The 14,105-nt window shown below is 33.7% G+C and overlaps 1 protein-coding gene, 1 long non-coding RNA gene and 1 pseudogene across 2 annotated transcripts; all 3 read right to left on the bottom strand.

Moving 5' to 3' along the window:
* Positions 1-877: 877 nt before the first annotated feature.
* On the bottom strand, positions 878-2,410 carry LOC121758332 (protein CRABS CLAW-like). The gene is made up of 7 exons (XM_042153744.1): positions 2,301-2,410; positions 2,126-2,224; positions 1,938-2,022; positions 1,739-1,787; positions 1,569-1,644; positions 1,300-1,362; positions 878-1,130 (listed from the first exon to the last, which is right to left on the bottom strand). The coding sequence occupies exons 1-7, from the start codon at positions 2,370-2,372 to the stop codon at positions 1,125-1,127; spliced, it is 450 nt and encodes a 149-aa protein (XP_042009678.1). The 5' UTR covers positions 2,373-2,410; the 3' UTR covers positions 878-1,124.
* Positions 2,411-8,087: 5,677 nt separating this feature from the next.
* Positions 8,088-10,711, bottom strand: LOC121757513 (annotated as a pseudogene).
* Positions 10,712-11,540: 829 nt separating this feature from the next.
* Positions 11,541-13,797, bottom strand: LOC121759410. Its single transcript, XR_006041655.1, has 3 exons — positions 13,263-13,797; positions 13,114-13,188; positions 11,541-11,597 (listed from the first exon to the last, which is right to left on the bottom strand). It is a non-coding gene; the product is annotated as an uncharacterized LOC121759410 (long non-coding RNA).
* Between the last annotated feature and the right edge of the window lie 308 nt (positions 13,798-14,105).

The raw sequence follows: 14,105 nt of genomic DNA, 5'->3' as shown, positions 1-14,105 counted from the left end.
GATCACTACCCTATATATATATATATATATATATATATATATATAACAAACCACTCCTCTTATCACTAATTGTTTATAAGATAGAACCCCATAGATTTCTATCGTCGAGGGAAATAGGATAGATAGGACTGATCATGAACAAATAGTCGCCATAGAATTTTGACTTTTAAACCAATATAATGTGAATAACAAAAGAAAACAACCCAATACGTTAGTATATCTTAGAGTAAAGTCTATTTTTGGTCATAAATATATGTCCATTTTATGATGTTGGTCTAAAATATTTATTTTTTGATTTTTGAATCTCGGACAAATGAAAATGGTTCTGAAATGGTGCTTTTTGACAGTTACATGAAAAACTTCGGTCAACGACATTTAAACTACATTTTGATTGGAGTAACAAAGTCTAATTAGTAATAATTTACTGTCATCTATGATCTATTCCTCCTCCTTCTCCCCTTATCTCACATCGTCTTCCCTTCCACCTTTCACTCCCCTTCGCCAAAAAATAATTGGAAACTTTGAATTTTGATTCCACTTCAGGAGGGCGAGTACGGCGGGGGACATTTTATAAGCTACATTTAATAAGTTTGTGGCTGAATATTAGGACTGCTGCATAATATGCATTGCTCATGCCCTTAATCTATTTTTTTTTTGGAGGGGGAGTGGTTGAACGCACTGTCCAAAGAGATATTAGAGTTTATACCACCATGAAACTAAACTCCACTAACAACTTTGTATATTTATGAATGTAATTGTATATTAATAAAAAAAATTACTAGATCCAAACTGGCTAATTGATGTGATCTTTGTATACATATCGTGGTAGATGTATCGATCGAGTTCCCTAATTTGAAATTACACTTTTTGACCACCATTAAGTACTTAATACATGAATCTTTGTTAATTGTTCAACATTCATCAGAAAATAAACAAAAGTAGCTTAATACTGATCACTTCAATATTTATAGCTACAAACATAACAAGTTACGTGGGATACAGATCTTCAAAATATCAAGTCTGAAGACTAACTTAATTAAACATATCCATTCCCTAAATTGTCTTAAAACACCCAACTTTTTCTTAATCAGCCTTAGCCCCGCTCCGGTTGCCATCCAAGTTTATCAAGCCTGAACCATCCAGAGAGAGAGAGAGAGGGAAATTAGATAATACTACTATTATGCTAGATAAAGAGGTTAGTGTGTGAATGTGTTTTTATTTATTTGGTAAAAGTACTTTTTAATAATGAGGATTTCAGTTTTACCTTGTTAAAAAAAATTGAAAGGAATGTAATTTTACCTTGTTAATGCTGGTTGAAGCAGTAGAAGTCTGACGGGGGTGGTTTGGAATGTATCTAGCCCACTGTCACAAATATTCATGACAAACCAATCACTACATTCGAAATTAATATTATTGTTGCAAGATTGTATACTACTACTATTGTTGTTTTTTCAGAAACAAAAGATTCTCAATTATAAATAAAAAATGCCCTAAACTTTTTTATATTCATTTACCAAGAAATATTCATCTGAGACTAGTCTTTTAGGGTTTTCATTCATAAAACTCACATTTTTTGCAGCTGCACTGAAAGCCTCTCTATGTGGTATCTCTGGATTCGCCGTTTTGATGCGCTGTATCTCTTCTCTGGGGATTAAAAAAATTCAAGTTTGATTTCTAGTATTTTCACATGTAAGAATAGTAGTTATTTATAAAGAGGAAATGAAAAAGGATCTCCTACTTCATGAAGCGGTTGTAGGCAGATGGAAGCCTATGCTTCTTTTCAGGAGCTGCAAGATGTTAAAATTTTCATCAGTTTTCATCCCAAATTAGAAATCTAAAAATTAAACCTACTATTGGATACATATGAAGTGAAGATGTGAACTAAAGTTTTTACTAGAAATAAATTATGATGCATCATTAATTTAGGAGATGTGTACGTTTGACCACAAATTGAGCTTTTGGAGAGGATGGTTCGCTGGAAGTGGATGAAGACGATGATAGAGACGGCGCCTTCTTGAAAGCCTGTTCGACACAAAATTACTACGAGTATTAATTTACCTATATTTAATTTCTACCAAATTAAAATACTTTATTGTGTAATCTAATCTTCATAAAAATTAATTACCTGCTGAGATTGAGGTTTAGTGCTAAGAAATGAAAGATTGCTGCAATGCCCACATTTCACTGTCAAAGTGTCCAACAACCTCTTGCATGGAATCCCAACCTATATATGCAACAGCAGTGACATGATATGATCTAAAAATATGGAGTACATAAATTTGAGAGTGGTAAATATATACCGCGAGAACGGTGTTGCAGAAGGTGCAGCGGATGTAGCAAACATTCTCAGAGACAGGTTGAGCCAAGTCCATGGTGATGAAGGTGGAAATTAATGGTGAGAGATGAAGAGGAAGAGAATGAGCATATTAATATAGAGTATAGAGAGATGATATGCATAAAGTGAAAATTAGGGCTTGAGGTGGTGATATCATCAAAGTGGAAATTCTAGGGTTACTAAGTTGCTCATGTGGTACTAACATTTTGGACTATCAAACAAATTATAGCTTGGGCTGGCATGCCCACTCAATAACCTGGTAATAACTATATTTAATCTATCATGTATATCTCATCCAATTCAAAGGATCCAGATAATTTTTATGTAAGGGTTTTTTTTTTGTATGGATAGTAAAAATATCATACGTATTGGTCTTGAGCCCAATCCCGATGCATAAAAGCAAGGTAAAATTAAGGTTTGAAATAATTTTAATGAAATAAAACAAGTCGCATAATTGGGAGAAAAAAGTCTCCGGGTGTGGTTTTTAGTTCGTTAGACAATATAGTCATGAGATACAATATGCAATAAGCCAAAATGGAATTTGTCTAGCTAGGATTAGTTATAGGAGTGGGAGCAGGATGGATAATCATGAGATTGAATAAAATCGTGATATTGGAGAGACGGACCAAGATACATTATCGAGGACGGATCACTTGTTTATTCCATTTGCAACGAAAATCAAGTGGAAATGAGGTGAATTTGACTTTAATTGAAGTGATTCCATAAAATTCAAAGTGAAATGGTGCGTACAATCACAAAAGGAGGAACATGAAATTGACACAGCCAAGATCATATGTCACAATCATGATGATAATTTCCAAGTTTAGGAGGGTGTTATTGTCATCTACTTGATGGGACTTATCTTTTAATTACCAGAAACACAAGTATCAGCCATTTCTAAGCTTATTTTCCACGTGCTCCTTTGCTCATGTAAACCAGTTTCCCCAACTACTGCTCCTTTTATTTTTTTAACCACTGTACCACATGTTATACATATGTGGATTAGGTGTTTGGCTATGCATCAACATTCTACATGCACACACTATTGGTAACGGGTTATTTAATTTCACTATAATTAGAATTTAATTTCTGATTCTCTTCTCCAACTCAAAGAGAGAAAAGAACAAAGTTGAAGATATAATCTGAGATCTAAGTTGAAATATGTTGTAATTAAATAAATAGATTGGCAAAAATATGTAATTTGGTGTCAAGTGGTGATTGACTGGCACAAGATTCCTGAATTGTTGCCATGCATGCAATTACAAAGACAGTTGATGACTTCTTTTTCCACTTATGCTTTTGGTGTTTTATATGGATTTAGGGCATAATTATTTCATCTATGGCTGCCCTGTTTCTTATCTATTTTGGGAATCTCCGATTAGACCTATCCATATTATTTACTTTCATGTATTCCTCGCATGGCATTGACAGTGATTGAGATTCATATAAATGTTTTTGATTTTGTTGTTCTGTCCTTATCGTCCACACTCATATCACAACTTAAAACTAATTAATTATAACTTTATGATTAATTGATTCAGGTTTCTGAATTATTCGTGTTATTCCGATTTTTAGCATTTTAAGTTAATTAAAGTGAAATAAATATTTCTCAACTTATAAATACTCTTTTCCACGAGGATAAATCATAATTTTCCACATTTATGTGTATAAGATTGTGTTATGTTTTGTATTTTGGTTATGCGTTTCATGATCAAACTCCGAGCTGTGTTATATACAAAACTAGTTTAAAATGCAAAATGATAACATAGAGATTATTGTTAGGTAATAAGTATAAAATTCATTATTAGTTTGTTTTTATTTCACTTTAGAAATTTTCGTGTTATGGTTCATTCATCTCTCAATTGTCAAAATATTGCTTACGAAATGATAATGAACTAAAAGCAGACAAATAATGAACTTTGTATTCTCTAACAATGACCTTCCGTATTTTGGTTATGCGTTTTGCATTGATCAAACTCTTTTATTTATATATACATAGATTTATTATTATTATTATTATTATTATTATTATAGTGGTAATGAATATTATAAATTAATAAATAGTAGCTAAATCACCAATTACTATATAGCTTCCTTAAATTAAACTAAATAAAATAATTATAAAATTTAATTATCATATAAATGACCATAACTGAAAATCCTCAACTAAACACTACGAGAAAATCTTCGCAACGAATTAAATCCAGAAAAATAAATTTAATTAAATGGAAAATTAAGGAATACTAAGTTATAAATGATAAACAATGTATGGCGAAACGTTGGTGAAAGGTATCAATACGAGAGTATGACCTTTTTGTTCACGACAAATATGATCATCCTACAATGTTTATGTGTCATGACTCATCTTATGATAGAATTAATTTCTAATCACGAACATATTCTTTGCACCATATTGGATACACATCATATTCCATAGGATCCAATGACGTTTTCCCATTAAAATTATAACTTTCCTTTCAGTCATTTACAGATAAGATACTTCATCTATCCCAATTAAGATGACTCATTTCTTTTTCGCACTTATTTTGAAAAAAATAACAATAAATAGTGAAGTTGAGAGAAATTAAAGTAAGAAAGAGAATAATATAGAAAATAATGTCCTCTACATTATTCTCTCTTACTTACTTTCTCTTCATCTTAACTAATTTATTATCATTTTTTCAAAACACATGATCAGGATCGATCCCGTCTTTAGTATGGAGCATCCTTAAATCCTTGGACCAGTTGTCCTACCTATCAAGTGCCTACAAATTAGCAGGGTGAATAATCACTGGCCTGCCAGTAGATATCCTTGATAATTAGGCACAAAAAAATGACGTATATGCTATTTGATGCGACCCTCAACCCCAATTTCTTTACTTGTGTGATTTCACAACTTTTTCTTATATAAATTTCGCAGCTTCACTATTAAATGGAACACTGAATTCATTTCTTACCAAATCATTGCCTTTTTTGTTTTGATTCATACCTCAATTCTGATAAAATCGAAATAGCATCTAGTCCTAAGATGAGTTTTGCTTAGACCATGTTTATCAGCAACCCCCCAACCCAACCCAACCATCCATTTTTTCAATATTTAATTCATTTCTATCTCCTCCACATCATCTTCCACATCATTAATATACACCCAACCCAACCACACATATTTTCATGGTTTATCAATGACCACCAAACCACACTATTATATATTTATTTTTATATTATTTTTTAATACTATTATTATTACATGAAATACTTATTATTTTTTAATATTCTTTTCTTGTCTGCTCATATAGAAACAACTGCATTCGTGCTCACGAAACACCAAGCAGACATTAATGCCAGGTCTTCTTGCTCACTCCAACCATGTGGGGTGTTTACAACATTCTTGGTTTGTGATATGGCTTGGCTTGAATGTTGATTTTGAAATGAACTTTGAAATTGCTCAGAATTCGGAAAATCATCAAAGCTAGGGAAATAATCTTGAGAAGGGTTAATATTTTGGGAAGGATTGAAATTTTGGGAAGGGTTGAAGTTTTGGGAATCGGAGAATATAATATCCTCATCATCATCCATAGCTAGCAACAAGGGAAACTAGAAAATATCAAATTTTACTAAACAATAAGGATTATAGGAGGAGAATAGATGATATTTTTTTGTGTGGAAAACTATAGCAAATGTGGTCTCTATTTATAGAGGAAGAAAAATTATGATTTTTGGTATAAATTTTATAATTTTTTAATATAATATATTAAAGATATATTAGTTATTAAAAATAATAATATCAGCCAATGAAATTGTGCCATTTGGCACAACCTCATTGGCTGAATGGTGAAATGTGAAGGGAGACTCATCGGTTGGTTTGAGGTGAGAGAGAGACATGAGTCAAGGAGAGAGAGACACTTATGTTTAGATTTTTTTTTTTTTTTAATTGTAATGCCACGGTGGAGGTCGACCTCCAAGACCGATAAAGGTGGTCTTAGATGGATGTTTCTCTGCCTATGTTTAAATTTTAGTTCAACAAGGCCCACCAATTGCTACATGATGCCCAAGCCCACATATGAATATTCAAACTGTGCTTTCCACAAATTGAAATTCCCAGAATAAAAAAGATAAGAAAAGATGCTACTAATAGCAAGACCCACATTTATTACATTACCCCGTGTTTTAATAATAGTAACTTTTAAAATAATGCATATTTTAAAATACAATGTTTAGCATTCTTCTTTGAATGACTTTTTGTATGCAATGCCATGAAATATAAATATAATCAATATTAAATGACTCATAACATTTTTAGCCTTTAAAAGCATATTAATAGCTGCAAAATTCAAAGGTCAATTAGTCAAAAATGATTTTAACTAAATAAACTCTTAAGCTAAAATGATATTTATGTAAAAAAATTTCAAAACTCTACTTTTATATTATAGATAGAGTTTATATATTTTGCACGTATTTGTTATTTTTATGTTATGTAGGAGTACTTTTTTTATTATAAATGTTAGTATAACTATTATTCCGTATTTGTTAAATTTCATGCAAGTATATTAACCAAAAGGGATAATTTAATGAAATGCATGTATTGATTAAAGAAAATAAAATAATTCATTTCCTTAGTCAAATATATTTAATTAATTTCTGAATAAAAATAAAGAAGTAATTAACTAAATTTATTTTATTAAATTGGGTCAACTAATTAACCTAATCTAGTTCAATTGAAATTTCTTTATTTGTCCTCCTTTATTTACCTGTTTTGATAAATAAACAATGATTTGAGTTTGAATATCAATCTAAATAAGATGTGTTTTGATGTACTACCATTTATTTTACTAATATTTTAGGTTTACTAATACAATTGGAGATGGTCTTAATGGTAGAAGTAACATTTTTCTTAGTGGTAGAAGTAACATCAGCGTCAAAAGAGCTAACAGTGCTCCGGTCATAATTGTTAAATAACAATCTCCTTACGACTAAGTATCACAATATCAATATCAATTATCAATTAAACTACTACTATAATTTCTTTCTTTTTTCACCTATCTATAAATGTTATTTATAATCTGTAATCTTACAATATATATTATTTCAATAACTTTTCTAGTCTTCTAGATATCTTTGATCAGAGAACTTCATGATAATTTTCACTGTAAATAATAATTAAATAAATATTTAGAATAAAGATTGAAGTTTAAAAATTAAATTTATCAAATAACAAAATAAATTAATATTTAAACATGTAATAAATATTATAAGGTCAAAACAGGATAAATAATAAAGAAAACATAAATAATAATGCAGTAAAACAACTAATAATATGTAAAAATAAATAATGGCCTAGATATCAATCTTGAATCAAGTGCACCACTCCTATTTCATGTGAGTACTAATATGATTTCAGTATATATAGAAAATGTCTAAATTGTTTGAGGGATCATAGACCCTCCATGAATCATGAATGAGGTGGAGCGCACCTCTTTATTATATCCACCTAGGTTTTTGTAATTACTTTTTGGCATTTATTCTAATGATTATGTAGAATTGATTCCGATATCATATATGTATCTATTCTATAATTAGAGTATATGAATACTATCTCTTATAATTCAATTATTAAAGTATTGAATTTAATGGTAAGATACGAGTGAATCACAAAATAAATAATGGATGATCCGAACCCATTTATTGCGTACAGATGTTTTCATCGTTGCAAACATCAGAGATCAATACTAGGCACCTTGGTGTGGTCAAACAATTCAAACAAATAAATTTCCAACTCTATTAGATATATATTGATTGCATCATACCATTACTAGGAAATGAGTAACTTATCTCAAATGTATTAAATCCAACCATATATATATATATATATGCATGATCAGCACGATTCCATACACCTTATAATTAATTAAGCCCAACCTAATGAGAATATATTTAAAGCTTCAGCACCCTTATGTGATATCCATTTGGTTCCTCAACTCTTGGGAATTCTACTATCTTCTCTCCTCCAATTACTTCCCATCTGCAATCATATATCAATATCAAAACCACAAAATAGTCACAACCAAGCTTTTCTATTACAAATAGTGTCTGGTCATATTACATAGTATATGATGCACATTGTCAATATAATTAAAAAAGAAAACATTTTTGAAGATTAAATTGTAGTATAATTACCGATATGTTGTTACAAAGTAGTGAAGGAAAGTTGAAACTGTTGCTATTCCAAGTTCCTTTCCAGGGCACAATCTTCCTCCTCCTCCAAACCGCAAGCAGTAGTTGTGTGACTCCAAGTTCTTATCCTACATTCATTATATTAAGGTTAAAAATTTTGAAAAGAAACACAAGAGGAAATCATTAATCCAGTTGAAAATTTACTAGTATTCACTATAATAGAAATAACTAACCAGCCATCTCCATGGATTAAATTTCAAAGGTTCTGGATAGAGGATTGGATCATAGTTGATCTCTCTTGTGTATACATATATTTTCCATCCTTTTGGTATTAGAAATCCTATATATTTTTTTAATTAGATTCTGATTCAGATATCAAACAAAATTTTAGAAAATTGATGATACGCATACCATTCAATACAATATCTTGTGTTGCCTTCCTCAAGAGTCCATTAACCACAGTAGCTAGTCTTAGGGTTTCAAGAACAACCTATGAAAATAAAATCAAATAAAATCAAGATAAGTTAGTCTTATTATCTTTGCCAAGATTTGATGTCAAGCAAGGCGCTTACAGCACGCGTGAACCTCATGGACTTGTAGTCGGCCCAATCCAGTGGCTCCCCAGCTGCCTTCCTCCTCCGGATCCCGAAATGCTCCTCCTGTTTCAAAAGAACTAATTCTCATTTTTTGTCTTCCAAAATAAAAACAAAGAATTAAACAAATTAATGAGAAATCTTTGTTCAATTCACCCTCAGTTCTTCCAAGGCTTGTTGATTATCATGGAGATACTTGACAACCATCATGGAGGTTGTGGACACTGTCTCATATCCAGAATAAAGTATTGTGATGATCTGATCAATGACCTCCTCATCATTCAACGCGCCGTCCCTCACTAAATGTTCGAGCATGTCATCGTAGGTTGTTGCTGGAGAAGCAGCCCTTCTCTTCTCAATCAATTCTCTCAACATCTTCACTACGTTCTCCCTGCCCTGCCCTGCACACACAACACACCACAACACACACTTGTTAATAAAAAAACGGAGATACTTGCATAACATAACTTCAATTAACATGATATATATACCTTAAATCCTCTGTAGTAACTCGTGCCGGGCAGGTTGATAGGAAGAGAAAGCGATCCCGTCACCATCTTATCAAACTCAGCCTTAAATCCATCATAAATTGAACTCAACTCAGCTTCAACAATCTGCGTGAATCCTATCAAGAACGCCATCTAGGAACACAACAAGTCTTAGAAATCATTAAATCAACATTATATTAAATCTGAAAATTGATACTCCACTATTACTTACATCAGTAGATTTTTGTTGAACATCAATAACCATACCATCCCAATTTGAGAGATGAAGCCTCATGTACTTATCGATCCGGGGCAGAAGGCGGTCTTTGACCAAGGAGCTCCGATTAGAGACATTAGACTCTTTCGTAAAAACTTATGCTGTGATCCAGCATAGATTTGGGATAGCCAGGAATTAGTCCCTTTGCTTCGTTCAATAATATGTATCTATTTAGTTCTGGATCCATTGAGACTATAGTGGGACTGCCTAGTATGTGTGACTTGAAAATTCTTCCATACCTGCATACAAGACAAGAAAAATGAAATTAATAGCATAGGATTTTGTTAGACTATGTAATTAAATGAGGATCTTGGATATTCAGGAAAGTACATTACTTGCCATCTCTGCATGCACTTATTGCTTACCCTTTTCTAGTTCATAGGTAACTTTTACATTAATAACCAAACAAAATGTTGCTCGGTAGAGCACTGTTTGTTAGGATTGCAATTTTGCAAACATCAACAAACTTTATTTTTCTATGGTAAGAAGTCAAACTCTAATCAAAATATCCCAACGGACTAGTCTGCTAGGAAAGAAGGCCTATTTTGATATATAAACTCCACACCAGTTACTCACGTAACCGATATGGGACATTGAGTTCGTAACACGGGTAAACCGAAAAATTCTTGGAAACACAAATGAATAATTGACATAGATATAAGATGAGAGGTAACCTGGTTGTTTGCCTTTTCATGAAGTTGGGGCCAAGCTTGAGGAATTCATTAGTCTCACCAAAAAACGGCCAGCCCATAGTGCCAGGGGGCAACCCTTTTCTTTGGAATATAATTTCATTCCATTTTGACAGAAATGAGAAGAGAAAAAGGCCCATCAACAACAAGGAAACATGTCACGACCGCATTTTCTAAGGATAGAAAACACGGTTGATCGCGACTAGGGGAGGATTAAAGAAGCGGGGAAGAAACGGGAAAACACAAATCGACCATAGCTCGAAACAAATGGGAATAGCTCAAAATAAAATCAGAATTTTGAACAAAATAGACTTGAGTCTTTTAAGATGCACAACGGGAACAAATGAACGCGGTTCCATGTATGAAGACATGAACCTCCGAGAGTCACAATCTGACTGAATTAAATGTCTTGTCTCAATAGCACTTCCTCCACCACTTCGCTGCTCAACCTGCACATTTAGAAATATATGCAGGGCTGAGTACAAAAAGTACTCAGTGAACACATTGCCGACAATTACACATATACATTTGAAAATATTGTCAAGCCATCATCACAGTAACACTCGGGGTGTTGTTGAAAAGACCCGAGCTTACTAAAAATATCACATTGGACTGCAGTCCCTTTTTTTCCTGTACTTAGCCATATCTGATCACATTGTGCCGTCGAGATGGTGTTCTCGCACGGTCACCTTCTCTGCCCAACATGTTAGAGGTATTCTTGTGCCGGGAAGGTGGCCACCTTCTTCGGTCACCTGCTCTGCCCAACATGCAGAGGGAGCTTGTGTACACTAGTCCGAGTGGGGACACCACCCTCACTGGGACCCGAATTCGACTTATATCATCATTCATAATTCACTTGGCCTTAGCCAAACAGATAGGCATCATACAAAAACATTTATGGCAAGACAACATCTTTAAAAATCACGAACTTGTGTTCGTGTTTTCACAAAATACAATTTGTATTTTTAGTATAAGAAAGCTCACCTTGATCGTTTAGATTCCTTAACTTGAATCTTTCGTTCCGACTTTACTTGCGAAAGCACCCTTTTTAAAAAAATCACAATAATATAATACACTAATTAGACTCAAGGACAAAACTACTTAAATTAGAATGCATGCACCCTCATTAAAGTCTTTTATCTCGTTTCTCGATTTTCGCATATTTTTTATTATTCAGCGGCCGTCCAAGGCGTCGCGTGAGACGCCGGTCGGCCGCTTACTCCCATAGTTCCTCCGTTGGCTCCTCGTATTTCCCTCCACGATATCTAATTAAAATTTCAAAAATTATAAAAGTGCACAATTAAATTATCGCAACCATTTCCCCTTGATAATATATTTATTTCGGACTTGGGATAAATTATTCATACTTTAAAAATTATTCCGGAATTTAATTAAATAATTTCGTCACGATTAATTATCGGCCCAAAGATTTACTTAAAAGTCCCAAAACAATTAAATGGAGCCCAAACTAAATAAATTATCCAATTTGCTTTATAAGGACCCATTTCTATTTTTTTTAACAAAGGCCCAAGTCTGTAAAATACAAATGGCCCAAGAACTTAATTAGAATTCCGGCTCAAAACCAAATTAGTTTGCATCCCAAGCTCCCTCGTAAATTACTTCCCTCCGGCCCAACTGCTCTTCTCCCTCTTTAATTTATTTCGGCCCACGGATTAATTATTCCAGCCCAAAGATAATTAATCTAGCCCAACATTATAACCTCTAGGCCCAACTAATTAATTTGTGAGAAGCCCAATTTCTTTAAAACAAACAAAAGCCCAAGACTAAAAAAAACAAAAGGCCCAAATCTTAACATCCCCTTCTCCACGCCTCACTCCTCTCTTTCTCCCTATCTCTCCATTTCTCTCTCTAGACAACTTAAGGATTTCCCGTAATCCCGTCGCCTCCTCCAATACCGCCGTCGTCTGCGGCCCCTGTCGGTCAGCCTCCCCCGCAACCGTCGCCGCTGCGATTCGCCGCTGTACCGACGTGAATCGAACGCGCCACCCTCTGATCTGGAGTTAGACGCGCCACCATTGCACCACGAATCCTCGCCGGGGTCGCCGTCGCAGTGAAGAAGTTTTGCCGCCGATCCGCCGGTCGCTCAGCGCCGCTGATTTCTGATGCCGTCACACTCCGTCGCCGCAAAACCCCTAACCGAACCCAACTTCTCATCGTCGTCCATCCTACGCCACCTGCTGCTGAAATCCTCCGGTTTCAATCCGGCAAAATCGCCACCTGTTGCTCAATTACCGCTCGGACAGCCACAATTCACTGTTCGGCAGCCCCGATTAACTCCTATTCCACCCCGATTTACCCCGAAACGTTCCAGAACCAACCCGATTACCACCGAACAGATAAGTTCTCATTCATGGTTATGTTCTTTCATTTTTTTTTCTCGATTAATCGCAGCAGCGGGTGTTTGATCGATTATGTTCAAATAATTGTGTTATTGTTCTGTTCAAATAATTGTGTTATGTGTGGGAAAGGTTGGTGATGATATGCTGTGGAACAATTGCTAAAAAAAATTCATGCTTTAGAATTGATTAAAAATTTATACCTCCTTGAGTAGGACTTAGTTGTGGAGTTCACAAGGTTGAAAAGGAAGATTCTTGAAGCTGGAAAATTATGATTTCTGTTGGTAGCAGTATGATGTTAGATTCTGAAATAGGAGCAATTTGGGTACAAAACGATATAGGAATTGTTTACCTTGAGTTGCAATTTTGCAGAATGCGTCTTGATTTTTCTCTGAGCAGAAATTGGGTGAAACGGATTGTTTAGTTGAATACTATAGGGGAAGAGGATTTGGTTAAGATGTGGGGGTGAATATAAGAAATTGATTGGGTATCTATATACAATGCACAGAAGATGGAGTGAAAGTGACGGTGTAGCAAGTTGCCTACATATTCTTATCTCCAAATTATTCTCCTTCGTCAGGAAGGAATATGGTTTGCCTACTCTAATTAAATGCAGCATTTAATGCTGTGTCTGCAACAAATTCGATCCTTTGAATCTGCCCTCTCTTCTTTTTTTATATATTTTTGTTTATTAAAGTAATTATTTGAGTATTTGTTCACTTGTTCATTTAATTTGGTGTAGGTATAATCGGTTCAGGTTCGTGGCTGGCCGCGTTGAAGTTCCCGATTTTTATTAGAACGCAGGATGTATAGATTAAATTTTGTTGGACTTTTGTTGGATGTATCGGACAACAAAATTTTGATTTTGGGATCTCATTTATTTGTTTATTTATTTATTTAAATTTATTATTTTCATATAGGTGTAATATATTTATGTGTTCTATTTACTTGCCTATCGTCAAAACAAACCACGACGATAATCTATCGTGGCTCGGATTTAATCGCACAAAAGTTACTTATTTAGATAATCGAGCTATTAATATTGATTATAATAATATCGGCTTAGCGGGTCGTTACAAAACAACCATGAACAAGAGCTCCATTGATGCCCCCAAGAAATTAATAAGAGAGTTATGAATTTAGCTGTGATCTATGTGACCTATAAAAATGATGTGAGTATATATGAGTACATGCA

Source organism: Salvia splendens, chromosome 12, assembly GCF_004379255.2.
Source record: "Salvia splendens isolate huo1 chromosome 12, SspV2, whole genome shotgun sequence".
In the NCBI taxonomy this organism is placed as follows: Eukaryota; Viridiplantae; Streptophyta; class Magnoliopsida; order Lamiales; family Lamiaceae; genus Salvia; species Salvia splendens.
This window is presented reverse-complemented; position numbering and strand designations above follow the sequence as displayed.

Bases quoted from the DNA above. Each gene is read 5' to 3' on its own strand.
- LOC121758332 (XM_042153744.1), bottom strand. From the start codon at position 2,372: ATGGACTTGGCTCAACCTGTCTCTGAGAATGTTTGCTACATCCGCTGC. The intron at 2,225-2,300 runs GTATATATTTAC...TTGCATATATAG, and splicing joins TCTGCAACACCGTTCTCGCG to GTTGGGATTCCATGCAAGAG. The intron at 1,788-1,937 runs GTACACATCTCC...AACATCTTGCAG, and splicing joins AGCTCAATTTGTGGTCAAAC to CTCCTGAAAAGAAGCATAGG.